The sequence below is a fragment of the Frieseomelitta varia genome, unplaced genomic scaffold (genome assembly GCF_011392965.1).
Source record: "Frieseomelitta varia isolate USP_RPSP 00005682 unplaced genomic scaffold, Fvar_1.2 scaffold_89, whole genome shotgun sequence".
Taxonomy (NCBI): domain Eukaryota; kingdom Metazoa; phylum Arthropoda; class Insecta; order Hymenoptera; family Apidae; genus Frieseomelitta; species Frieseomelitta varia.
In genome coordinates, this window is record NW_025110689.1 from 744,593 (window position 1) to 757,922 (window position 13,330).

At 36.2% G+C, this 13,330-nt stretch overlaps 1 protein-coding gene across 1 annotated transcript; it reads right to left on the reverse strand.

Annotated features, from left to right (window-relative positions):
- Positions 1–6,398: 6,398 nt before the first annotated feature.
- Positions 6,399–12,614, reverse strand: LOC122537166. The gene is made up of 19 exons (XM_043670151.1): positions 12,463–12,614; positions 12,100–12,375; positions 11,874–12,024; positions 11,619–11,778; positions 11,273–11,536; positions 10,986–11,199; positions 10,437–10,752; positions 9,955–10,262; positions 9,496–9,819; positions 9,378–9,426; positions 9,123–9,293; positions 8,969–9,080; positions 8,792–8,892; positions 8,391–8,717; positions 7,802–8,115; positions 7,577–7,748; positions 7,211–7,456; positions 6,690–6,929; positions 6,399–6,621 (listed from the first exon to the last, which is right to left on the reverse strand). The coding sequence occupies exons 1-19, from the start codon at positions 12,612–12,614 to the stop codon at positions 6,415–6,417; spliced, it is 4,104 nt and encodes a 1,367-aa protein (XP_043526086.1). The 3' UTR covers positions 6,399–6,414.
- Between the last annotated feature and the right edge of the window lie 716 nt (positions 12,615–13,330).

The following is a 13,330-nucleotide window of genomic DNA, read 5'->3' on the forward strand; positions in this document are numbered from 1 at the left end:
TTTTGCAATTAAAATTGCACAGAATTCTTTTGTATCGAAGATTAATTTAAATTATATTTTACATGACGTGGAAAAACAAAAATATTACAATAGTATGTTGTGATTTTAGCAAAAGTAAATGCTTGTTTCATTAATAACTCATTCTACATTATCAGAATGTTTTGCAATATGAATGCTCTATCGTAACTAAGGCGATCACAGAGTTCCCCTATTTTTTTACGATTACGTATGTAAAAGTGAATCTATCAATCTTTCTCATATACTTTGATAGAACCTTTATAGAAGCTGAAGTGGGGGTTACGTTTGATAATCAGTTAAAAAATGCTGCTTCTGATTGCAAGAAATGGAAGATCGAGAAAGCAATAGAATCGTGCAAATCGTTGTACAAAATATTCTTAACGATGTAATTCGAGGAAATTGCTATTTATTTCTAAATTTGAAAATTTTCCTGAAGACTGTGAGATTCATATTAGAGTTCACTCGAAAGAGTTGATCTTTGTTCCCACCGGTGATTTGTTTCAGTTGACTGTACATTCCAAATTGTAAGTCAGGTAACCACAGGTGTCACATTAGTGCACACAAATTGTCCTTTCGTCATTATTCTTCGGTTTCGTGGATGTTTTTCCGCATGGTGTGCTCTCCTTCTCTTTCGTGCAGCAAGGTGAATCAGTGCACCTGCATGGCCTCGACTTGTTGCGCTCTCTGGCTGCAATGCAGCTGTAGTAAAGAATGTAATAAAAAAAATCGACAACTGGAAGTACCAGATCTACGTCCGGGGTAATTAGTGAAAGAAGTTATTTCCATTAACGCGAAATTTCTCCCCCTTCGTTTTTCTTTTCTCTCTTTTGTAAAGTTATCGTAACTTACATGCACGGTGAATTTTTACAGTAATAACATTTCGCTTTCAACTTTTTCTGGCTGGGTTTGGATCTCTTGCATCTACAGGGTGTTGCTTTGCAAACACAGCAAAGAGCTACTATTATCTTCTTCTGTTTATCGCTCTTTGCGTGATTAGACTCACACTTGCAATTGTTGTTTGCTTTCTCCATACATACTGCGATAATTTTTCGTCGTGTTTTAGGGCTACAGCAAATAATACCTTGATAGGATATATCTGAAATGTCCTTTCTACTTAAACCCTTTGACAGTGTAATCAACGAAGATTTCGAGCATTTTTTTAATACTGAATGCAAAAAGTACACATTTTCTATTATTTACAGAAAATTAATATTAATAGTTGCGTTTTACTTTTGTAAAACATTTAAAATGTTGTGATTCGTCGTTCGTTTAAATTATATTCATAGTATTATGTTAGGTTTACACCGTTAAAGGGTTAATTAAATTAACAAAGACATCCTACCTGATATAGTATTTTATCTTTCTATCCTCTTTCCTTTCATCCCTCTCTACGGTGATGTGGCAACAGCAAGGAATCTTTTTACATCGCGCACAACAAGTAGATTTGATTATTTTTTGTTGCAATTCATCCATCACGTCAGAAAAGACGCTTAGTCGTTGATAAGGAAGGTCATCAGAGTTGTGTTGCTTAAGCTTCTCGCAGTAGCGGCATTCACCAATCGATTCGGTTTTAAGATCGACCAAGTTTCTAGAGAAGTAACGTCGTACTTCTTCTCTAGGCTTCCATGCAGTAACGAACATGGTGCGATCGTTATCAGGCTCGGTCGGGACCGGTCTTCCATCGCAAATTGTTTTCTGATCCTTACACATGCATAGATCCACGGACAGTTCACAGTACGAACATTTTTTTATCGGCGCTCTGCACGTGCATTTGTCGCGTGGATTGTCGCAATAAAGACAGAACATCGATTTCATGCATCCGTTGCTGCTTTTCCTTTCGCAAATTAGTTGACAGTTACACTTATTTCGCGATTTGTAACAATTTACGCAGTTAACCGTCAACCTACAACTGTTCGAGCGTAATTAAAATGGAATTTTAAGATAGTTGAAGAATTGACTACAAATAGTTGAATCTAAACATTTATAATAGTGAGAAATGAATTTTCGTACCTGCATTCATTCCGTGGCCTTTGACAATTTTTACAAGGAATTGTTCTTCTACAACCACACTCTTCCCAGTTTCTTTTATCATGGTATGGAATTGTACGATTACTTTCTTGAGAAATGGTGTGACGACATTGCCTTTCCCTTTTTAAGCAACTTTTAGGATAATTTACAGGTTCGTTATTGGATCGATATATCGGTAAATGACAACAGTTGCACGTATTCTTTTCGGTTGTAGCATAATCGCCTAAACGATTTGTACATATTGTTTGGGATTCTAATTCGGCAAGCTGTCTAGATAAAAGTTCGTTTCCAGACTGCACGTTAACATGCATCATTTCAGTTGATTTTTCCTTTTGCGTTTTAGTTATCTGAAGTTCAGGCTTTTCCTCTCTTTCAACATCCAGTTTCTCTTCAAACTGTGGTTTCGTCAATGATTCATGAAATTCGCGGTTTTCGATGTTCTCTTGAGCTTCAGATATTTTTCCATCATCTTTAGAATTTTCTTGACTTTCCAATTCAGTATCAGTAGTTTGAGTTGGCGAAACAGGCGTATTTTTACTGTTAGTAATAAGTAATGATTTGTTTGTATCAGGATTTCCTTCGTTGGAATTAGGATTTATTTTATCTTTTATATTCTTATTTATTTCTTCTTTTTTGGGTCGTGAAGGATTGAAAGTGAGATTATTTTTGTTATTCTTTTTATTCTCCTCGTTTACAAGTGACTTTGTTGGATTATTTATGCTTGAATTTTTGTTGTTCTTATTACTGGATTCGCCGTTTACTGGAGATTTTGTAGAATTAATTGCATTTGGTTCAGGCTCATATTTTTTCCCCAGTATAGGTATTTTTTTTAACATAGGCATACGTATTTTTTTCGGTATAGATATAGATATTTTCTTCGGTATAGGTACTTTTTTTGGTATGTATTCGTTTAATTTAGAAGGAATCCATTTTTCCTTCAGTTCATTTGTAGGATTTTTCCGAAACTCGCTAGTCTCTGTTTCAGAAATATCAACAATTTTATCGGTATCAATATCAAGTGGCGGAGGTTTAACGATCCCATTTTTTCTTTCCTCGAATCCCTCGGGTATTGACTCTAGACGTTTCGTTTTATCTGTAATCTGTTTTAAACCTTTAGAGAGAAATAATGGTTTCAAAATTTCCTGAACCTTCGTATCTTTACCACTGTTTTTCTCTTCCTCTATCATCATTTTCATATCTTTCATTCTGTCATTGTCTCTCTCTTTCTCGACCATGGTTTTCGTATTTTTACTTATATCATTCTCTTTCTTCTCTAACGCTTTCTCTTTCAAGTCTTTCTCTACCAATTTTTCTTCTACTATTTCAACTTTTTTCAGAGTTTGTTTCTTTTCAATTGTTGGCTCCTTGGGCACAAACTTGCCAGGTAACTGCAGTCTCTTAGGCAACTTGTATTTTTCTAAAATACGCGGCGACACTTGGATTTCAGGTTTCAAAGGAACCGTGTCTTCCGTCGATGGTTCTGGCAATTTTGCTTTCTTAACAGAAGGCGGGGGAATATCTCTCTGAGCAGTAATTCTTATAGGCTTTGCTCGTATAGGCTGTTTTAGAAGCTTTTTAAGTAAAATTACTTCAGGTCTGATAGTTCTCGATGGAACGAACTTTGGCACATCATGCACAATTTCTTTCAGTTCTTCGTCTTTTTCCGTCACAGTAGGCAACTTTTCTTCCTCGACTTCCTCCATTTCCAAGATCTCTGTATCTTCCTTTAATTTCTCCGCGCTTTCCTGGATACATGGTACAAACTTCGCAGTTTCTTTCAAATCCTCCGAAGTTTTAAAACAGACAGTTGCTGTTTCTTTTTCTTCTACAGGCGGTTTCTCCAATTTTTGACAAGTGTTAACATCGACGCATACATCTTCTTCTTCCTCTGTTATACAGTTACAAGTCATCCACGATTCTTTTTCTGCTGTCTTGAAAAAGGATCTTCTATCTTTACAGTTACACCAAATACTAGATTTATCAATACATACATTTTCGCGAGTTTTCAGAGACCATCTACGTATTTCACTATCCTTAGTACGACAACTTAAATTAGGCTCCATTGACCAAGCGTCAGACGAAGCATAATCTGTATTTCGACCGCTGCAAATCGATTTCGTGGACCACCCTCCGTTCCCTGAGTTCGATGAACTTTTCGTTGTATAGCAAGGTTCCTCTACTTTGTCGCATATCACGAACTTCGACTTTCGGAACGACAAGTCGGATTTGTCGATCGCCGCGATATCTTCCATGTCTTTGCATTCGTACTCGATCAAAGTAGATCCATTTTCTGCACGGGAATCTTTGTTATAAATGTCGAGAATATTACAACTTTCTAATTTAATCGCGCTTCCGGAATCCTCGTAAGCTCCTGAACTACAGGCAATGCTGTCGTCTTTACTTTCTTCGCTCCGCGGCAGAAGATCGAACGAATTCTGTTCTTTAGATCTTCTGCGCTTGTTTCGAATGCACGTCACAAGTTTGTTCGATGAAACTTTTGACTGTTCTGTCGTTGTTTCTGAACCCGATCTCACGCACGATTCAGATTCGTCTTGTTTTCTGACTCCCTAGCGAATAAAATGACAAATTGTAAGATCCTCCGAGAAAAAATACTGCGAATATATAGAAAGTAAAATTACTCGAATATTTTCGTTAGCTTCCGAGCAAATGTAAATGTTCACGTTCCCAGTCATTCTACGATTGTCAGTTTTTACGTTGTTGGACGATCTCGAGCGTTTCTTCCTTTTTGTCTCTTCGAACGCGTTTCTTCTTTCATCATTCTGACGTTTCGAGTTACTGAAGTTCGCTCGAGCACTGTTATATCTCTCCCGCAGTCGATTTCGATTTCGTTCGTTATTTTTACGCAATTGTTCGATGATCGAACCGTTTTGACACTGAGTCGTACGCGGTCGATATTCACGCTTCGTTTTCGCCAAAACTCCTTCCTTGTCTACGTAACAAGCTTTATCGAACTCGGCTTCTTCTTTTCGCTCTTTATCGGCGACGCGTTCTTCTTTCTGCTTTTTCAAAACGCAAAATAGATATCATATGTTAAGATAATCATTCTTTTCATCTTATTTGCGTATGCACTGACAAGAAAAATTTGGTAAAAATTAAAGTATCCTGGATACTCGCATCTTAAATACCGTTTTACATTGTTTGACGATACTCTGCATCGCTTCTTTAACTGAGTTATTGATTATCTCGGTTAATTTCATTGGAGAGAGTTTATCTTTCGGATCGTGCTGGCTGGATGTTTCTGTAGAATCTTCAGAACAAACGCAAATTCTATTCGTATCCAAATCTACTTCTTTGTACCTATTTCTCGTGTAAATTACCGAATTGCAAGTTCCATTCGCGTCCGAATCTACTTTTTGAAATTTTTCTTTCGTGCAATTTATGGGAGTGCATATTTCGTTCGCGTCCAAATCATTTTTATCGTTTTTAATTTCACCTTTGATTTCACCCTTTAGTTCATCCTTGATTTCATCCTTGATTTTATCTTTCTTTTCCTGTTCGATTGTTCGTAAGACTGTTTTATCTTCGATATGCGATACTTCTTGGTCCTTAAGATGCGTTGTAGTGAAAGTTTTAGTGTCTATACTTGGCGAAGTTAAAAAAGGAGTGTTTGTTTTTGCTTCTTGCAGTGAATGAACTATATTTGCATTACCTTGTTTTGCAAATTTTTCTGATTTTTGTTCTGGAAGTGATTCGTTGTTCTTTTCTCCTAAAGTTCCTGAGCGCGGATCCGTTTGCTTGCGATTGAACGACTTGCTAAGCAACATTTTAACATCACGGGGATTCCGCTGTATCTTTTCTCCTACTTCTCTCTTTTACAAATCCTATTTTTCTTCGATTTTGAAGGAACTTATGCATTTCTTTCGACATTGCCAAAATTCGCTTGTGTGTGCCAGGAAACAATAATTTCATTTCATATCAGACGCATGATTGTTATATTTTTTTTTTTTTTTCACTGAACGTTTGCATTAAAGGTTATACATACATTTTCATAGAGTACAAAATTTAAAACAGTCGAAAGTATCTTTACCAGTCGATCAGAGTTATGAAGTGTGATGCGATCGTAGTATCGAGATTTTTAAATGAGAGATTAATTCTATAAAATGGTCTATGAAATGCTCGTGGGTATTTACATATCTTATACTATATATATTGATAGCGAGCAAAGATTAATTCGGAGAATATACGCAGTTCTCGGAAACAGCAAGATAAATCGTTGTATTTACATCACAAATGTAAAATAATAAGATAAAAAATAATCGAAGATTATTTGTTTGAAACGTTAGAAATTATTAAAGTCAAATTATACATGTATATAAATACATAGTGTCCGGGTTCATGCAGTTTTACCTATTGAATCGACTCGTTATTATCACCTGTTTCATCATCGGATGTTGAAGTACTAAATTTACGTGTTTTTCCAACACAACTACAAGTAGAGGATGCCTCGCTCAAAACTTCTGGATCACATAAGCGATCATAACACGTAGTTTCCATTTCTTCGGACTTCGTATCTTCTCTGGGTGTTTTGCATTTGTGCTTTTTACATTTAGATGGCTAACAAAATAACGGATAAAGAAATATATACTCTAGCAGCAATAATTAATATTTGTATTTCGAATTACCTTGAGTGGCGCTACTATTTTACGAGCCAGTTTTCTTATCGCGGTCGACTTTCGTCGAGCTTGACTTTGCAGTGGATAAAGTTGCTTTACTTTTTTACTTTTGTCCGCCTCCTGAGACAAGCATATTAATGGCACACTGCTTTCTTGACGTACGGTCCTTTTTCGAAATTCGCGCAAGACATTTTTATATGCTTTCGATTCTTGATATGGAAGTCTTTCACCTTGTCTATTTGGTTTGAACTTAAACCAAGTAATATATTTTTGATATATTATAAGTAATATATTTTTTTTAATGGAATCCAAAATATATCTAATTTCGTATTGCACTACTATCCATGTCTCATATTAATCTTTCAAATTTAGTCCTGAACTAAGAATTTTAAGGGCTAAGAATGGAAAATTACAAAAGTAATAAATTGGACCATTATGGTTTTAGAATATACGTGTTCCACTTTTCCTGAGCAACTTGTCCGAGTTCTGTCATTTTTGAAATACACGTACAACGTGACTTGAATACTTACCGAAGGGCCAGCTGCAGAAGAACGATCGATTCTTCGATCTTTCTTTTTAATGTCCGTCGAGATAGAATCCGAAGATGGACAAGGACTTTTACTTCTATGTCTTTTAGCTTCTCTTTCTTGAATTAATCTCATTCGATCGTGTCTTTTCAATTCTTCGATCAGTTCTGGACTCTGATACATAGGCAAATATCTTTTTACCATAGGCATTTTGAATCTTCGTCTCGCCATCTCTGAATGATCAGGAGTCTGAATGATTAAAGCATAACGAATATGGTATTTTACGTGTACTTTTACTTTTTTGCATTATCAATGCAAAAAAGTCACGGAAAGCAATGCAATTTGTTTTAAGTATAAATATAATAATACTGATTCATCGTTTTCCGTCATGCTCCACGTATCTCTATATTTAACTCCTGCTGGCACTTTTATGTCTGACGATTCATTGATATTCTCTACTTGAACACATTTTCCTAATCGTGAATCGGTAGTCTCGTCTACCTCGAAGTAAGCGGTGTTTCTCACAGCAGATTCTAAATGCCTGTTTTTATCGTATGTTTATTAAAAATCATTATAATTATTCATTCTTTATACCTTGGTAATCGTTTCGTCTCGAATTTCTTTTCGTACGATATTCTTCTAGTTAGAGTTTCATCAGAATTATCTTCCGTTGATGTCTTTCTACTTCTGGCGAAATATGTTCTATCAGTGTCCCTGTCTTGCACTCTTAGCAAGCTTTCGGTCTCATCGTTCGTTGAAGATGAAGAGGAGAACGAAGAATCCTTCGTCTTTCTGATTTTTCTATATAATTGCGTTGGCTTTGATTGTTTTCTGTGAAGCATACCGACAATTGTATCCATAAGCGATGGACGTTTCTTTTGCAATCCTTTGCATGTCTTCTTGTCATCCTGTCGAAATAATCAATTTGTCGTTTTGACAAAATTTTTTACCTTTTCTTTTTTCAAAAATATCAGTAGTCTAAAAGTAATTTTTTAATTCATTTTAGTTTCGACACTGTTAAAAAAAAAATTTTTAATTTTAAACCAAGCCAAAAATTGTAAATACTCCGAATTTGGTTTTTAACCAAAATTTCTGTTCCTTCAATAAGACGTTAAATCTCTGGGAGGAAAAAAGAATGATCCGAAAATATGAAAATATTCGGGGGACTTAAAATGGCTCGTACTTCTCCTTTACCGAGCCAAGGAATTCTCGCAACTGCACCGACGATTCTGTTTATACGACCTAGTTTCCTCTTATCCTCTCTATCCTTCGGGAGTAATTCTTCCGAGCCGTCGTCTATTTCTATGTGTATTACTTCTTCCTCGTCGACTTCCTCGCTCGGCCAGAATTCCGTGTCGGCGATCGAACTTGATGAATCCGTATCTCTCACCCTGGCAGTTGGTCGTTTTTTTAATTTGGCACGAACTTTCCTACGTGCTCTTACGACGAAGCCGGAAGTCGGCGATTCGCTAGTGCAGATTGGTTCTTTTACAAACGGCTGGTTGAATATCTAAATGGGATAAAATTAGATGATAGTTGAAATCAGTTGAAAAAGTTTTGCTGTTGTATTTTGTTAAAACGCACTTGGATCGTTACATCGTCTCGAATTTTTTGTGCTTCCACATCTTTGAATCGTTTTTTCACTTTCACAATTTCGATTTCTTCTGGAGATTCATCTTGATAAGCTGGAATAATAATTCGCTGGAATAAAACATTGAATTGTATATAGTATAATGTTTAGTAATAAACTCAAACTCTCACTGTAACTGTACTCGGTACTCTGATCGAAATCTTCCAGGCATTTATCATCTATTTGTACAGTGATGTCGTCTTCCACTATTTTCCTTTCTTTCTTTTCTGCTATTTTTTCTTTTTCTCTTTCTTTCGTTCTATCGGGTATTAAAATTTTCTTTACTTCTTCTTCCTCGCTCAGTATCTCTTCATCTTCATCTTCTTCTTCCACGATTTCTTCGTCTATACATTCTTCCTCTAATACGTCTTCATATCTTTCTCTTACTGTATCTTCGTCTTCGTATTCCTCCTCATATTCTTCTTCTACCGTTTCCTCATCAACCATAATATCTTTCTTTTCCACCATTTTATCTTTCTCTATTATTTTATCTTCTTCCTCCAGCATTCTTTCTCTTTCCTCTAATTTTAATCTCTCTGCTTCAAGTATTGTTCTTCTCGGTATTTCAAACTGATCTTCCGAAGAATCTCTAGTATTTGAAGAATGTTAGTAATCACAAGACGAGACATATCAGAATTTTTATTACTAATTCATTTACTTTTCTTCGCTCATGTCGGACAGGTCACCGTAGTCCATCGGTGAGCGACAAATGGTGCACAAATTCTGCAAATCCACGAAACATTGCGTACAATATAAACCAACGCAATCGGGAGTTGGGCATTTGACAAGCAACTGTTCGGCACGTTCGACTGCGCCGCACAGAAGGCACGCTTTCTGCTTCAGTGGGAAAAATGTGTTCAATAGCGGAAACGTTGCCCACAGTTTCTCTTTTAAAGTCACTTTCTCGATCTCTTCCCCCTCGGTTAAGCCGAATTTTCGGCGTAATTGACGTCTAGCAAACTTTAAAAAACTGCCCCTTGATCTACGCAGAAGTAGAAATTGGGGATTCGAAACGAAAGCTTAGAAAGCTCAGAGAGTATTAAGTTGTGGAGACTCAAAATCTCTAGTGAAAATAATTGAAATTCACTGACAATGAGCAGGAGTGAAAATTTGATACCTGATGATGTGATTGTACAACCAAGCTGCTCTTTGTTTCGCTCTCTCGGGGTAATACTGGCACATAACGATCTGTCTCATTCGTAAACCATAAGGTTCGAAGAACGCTATCAGCCAGCAGAGAAAGATCAAAATGAGAATTTGTATGTATTTGTCGAGATCAGGAGTTATAGGATTCGGAAGACAAAGCATCGTGTCGATTTCTGCTTCCCTCCCGCGTGGTGTGAACGCTTTTACGATACTCTTATAAAGATCAGCTAAATAGCCTTTGCCTGATACGTGAATGGTTACCACGCTTGGCCGTTCGACCTAAAAATTACTGCGTTCACGTGTGAAACGATTGTAATAAAAGTATATAAAACATTCAACTACAGTACTTTAATAATTGAAACCTTGGTCTAGGATTGGCTACTTTCTTAATTGTGTTTAGAAAAACATGAATTTGCGTATGTACTCGCAATCTAATGGTAATCGTTATTTTACCTTGCTTTGAAATCGTCCATAGAGTTGAATGGTGTTCAATATCCAATAGAGACAATAGTCCGCCGATACGTACATGATAAGTTGAATCGTGGCCAAGCTTAGAAACACTATAGATTTTGCTAATTTAGTCCTTTCGGATTTTATTAGTCTGATGGAAGTAATTGGCACGTATCTATTTCGTTCTCGTATATTTAATGGCAAAACTGTCTCTTTGTCTTGACGTGCCCTTATCAAATCGATGGTACGTAGATCATTGGTTATATATCGATTGTCGTAACGCTCACTGGTTAGCCACTTGTAACGATAACGCAGTACTCTGAAAATGTTGAGTTTTGTAACAAATAAATATTATCGTAAAATTGTTATTTAAGTCAGATGCAATAGATTAAAACATATAAATAATAATATTTTTATATCGTAAGCCCATGGACCAGTTCATTCGTGAAAAAACGCGTTATTTATAAATATATATTAAATATTTTTCGTAACGCTTAAATTGTTACTTTTGAAGAAATGTAAATGTACAATTTAACATTGACTATAACTTACCTGAGTATGATAAAGAATATGAAAAAGGACGTGACGAAATTCATGAAATCGAAGAACCCAAATAATGTGTCTGTTCTCGAACGTATTTCTGCGGCAATATTCGAGGACACATCTCCTATCGTCTTGCTTTGGTTCGTTTCGAAGTGAAACGAATGGGAGAACTTGACCTTAACGTAGAACATCGCTTTCATGTGCATCGTGAACTTCTTAACCTCTTCAAAATATCGTTTGCAATTGCTCGACATGTCGAGGGAAGAGCGGATAGTCAAAATTTCAAGGCAACTCACTACGCTTTACAACGCCAACCACGGTGTCGGCGATATAAGAAACAAGCATGCAAATGAAGTCTAGCGGCTTCACTATGTAACACAGAGTGCTGACCACGTACGTTATGTTGCAAACTAATCCGAAAATTGGACCCAACTTTGCTTTACAGTCTGCCACCGCTCCCTCGAAAACGGCCTGACACCTGTCGAAAGGTGTGCCCAATTTCTTGTTGCATATATTTATGACACTTGCCAACCATTGGAATACCGAAGTGATAACTCTGACTGGAATCAAATGACACGCGAAACAAAGAGTGCAGCGTGTAGAACAGTCGATACATATCGAAAGTGTTCAGTTTGTACTTACGTATGCTAAGAACGACTCTCTTAATCGCGATTAGAGTCTGCTTGATCTTTTTCACGACTGCCTTGATCGTCTTTATGACTTTCGATATTGCATCTCGTAAAGCATAAAACGGTTGCTTCGCTAGATCTACGACGGTCTTCACCGCTTCTTTCAGCTGTTCCTGCAGAATGAACGATCGTCTGAATACTCGATGATGAAAAGGTTCGATGTTTCAAAAATGAGGACTCGAATCGACGTAAGAAAGATGTAATGTACTTGTGCACAGGCCAATGATTCTGAGAGTATACCGGTGTTGTGCAAAGTATTCTTCACCGGTCCTGTTAAAGCTAAAATAAACGCGTACGCCATCAGAGCTTGCCTTCCCCGTTTCGAAAAAAGTTGTGGCAAGAGTAGAAACACGATGCATCTGAAATACGATATAGAATATATTGATACGTTGTTCGTGAAAACGAACGATGCCCGAATTTGTAATATAGCATACCGAATTTGGAAAGAAAACGCAAGACCCAAAGTGAGAATTACTCCGATTACCGCGCAGACAAACGTCGCGGTCGATAGTTTAAAATTCAATTGAAAAACGAAAAATATGAAGAATATGTACGTCAAGATTATTCCACCAACGAATCCTGCAAAGCTTTTCACTACGTAATTTTCCAATGTGCCATCGGTACGAATTGCAACGATCTTTCTGTGCGCCCAAGAATCTTTTGGAACAGCAAAGATTTTACTGCAGACGTGTTTAACCTTTCTCTTAAACCTATTTCGATTTTTTTTTGAAGATAGTCAGTGTGAGAATAACATTAATAAAATTCATCGATTATTTAATATTATGGTTGAATTTAACCATATTTTTCGTCGACGAATTCGTTGTTTTAAGGTATATACAGGCTTGATAACACCCTTCGAAATCTCGATTGATGTCAGTTTTTCGTCCTCGTAACTTTGCCTCAGTTTTTCTAATTTATTGGCTTTCAGAACCAATTGGAAAAATGCCATGATAGTACTGTCTGTCGATTGTTAATAAATTACACTGTTAACGTAAATTCTTTTTACTACATTAATCGCATAACTTATGGTTAGCTTTTACTGTGGGGATGCAGTTTTTTCTTTTTCTATCGAACTGAATGAAATGTCGATAGTTACATAATACTATTGCTACGTTCAGTTCTATTACAATAGTAAACACTGGCAGATCTATTTAAATGGGATTTTGATCCTTAAGTTCAGCTTTTCTTTTACGTTTTTGTTCAAAATTACTATTTTTCGTCCGTGGTTAACATTTCGAAATACGGTTTCTCTATTACAGTAATTAATAATTTCATGATTTTTAGATTTTTGTTTAAAATCCCCATTAATTTAAGGCAACAATAAATACTGTAATTTCTGAATTTTTTGCAAACTAAAACTACACTTCTACAGTTTTTAATGTATAATTCTGTTGACTAAATGCTAATTTATAAGTCTGTGACATATAATGCTAATTTATATAGAAAATAAATAATTTAGTCAAAAATTAAGTTGACCGCCTCTTAAGAATGGTCTTGCAAATGAGAAAACGTTCACGTTCAATTTCATAAATAATTTTCGGTGCAGATGTAACAACATTATTGATATTTTCTGATTTTAATTCCTGTTACTAGTAGCGCTGCGGTGCAAAACCTGTTTAAATCGATATGGTAGAATGTGACACGAAAATGGTACGGGAGTCAAGT

Coding starts and splice junctions, on each gene's coding strand:
- LOC122537166 (XM_043670151.1), bottom strand. CDS start 12,614: ATGGCATTTTTCCAATTGGTTCTGAAAGCCAATAAATTAGAAAAACTG. Junction 12,025..12,099: donor GCGTTTTCTTTCCAAATTCG/GTATGCTATATT, acceptor ATCGTATTTCAG/ATGCATCGTGTTTCTACTCT. Junction 9,294..9,377: donor CGAGAAGAACAATACTTGAA/GCAGAGAGATTA, acceptor ATGGTGGAAAAG/AAAGATATTATGGTTGATGA.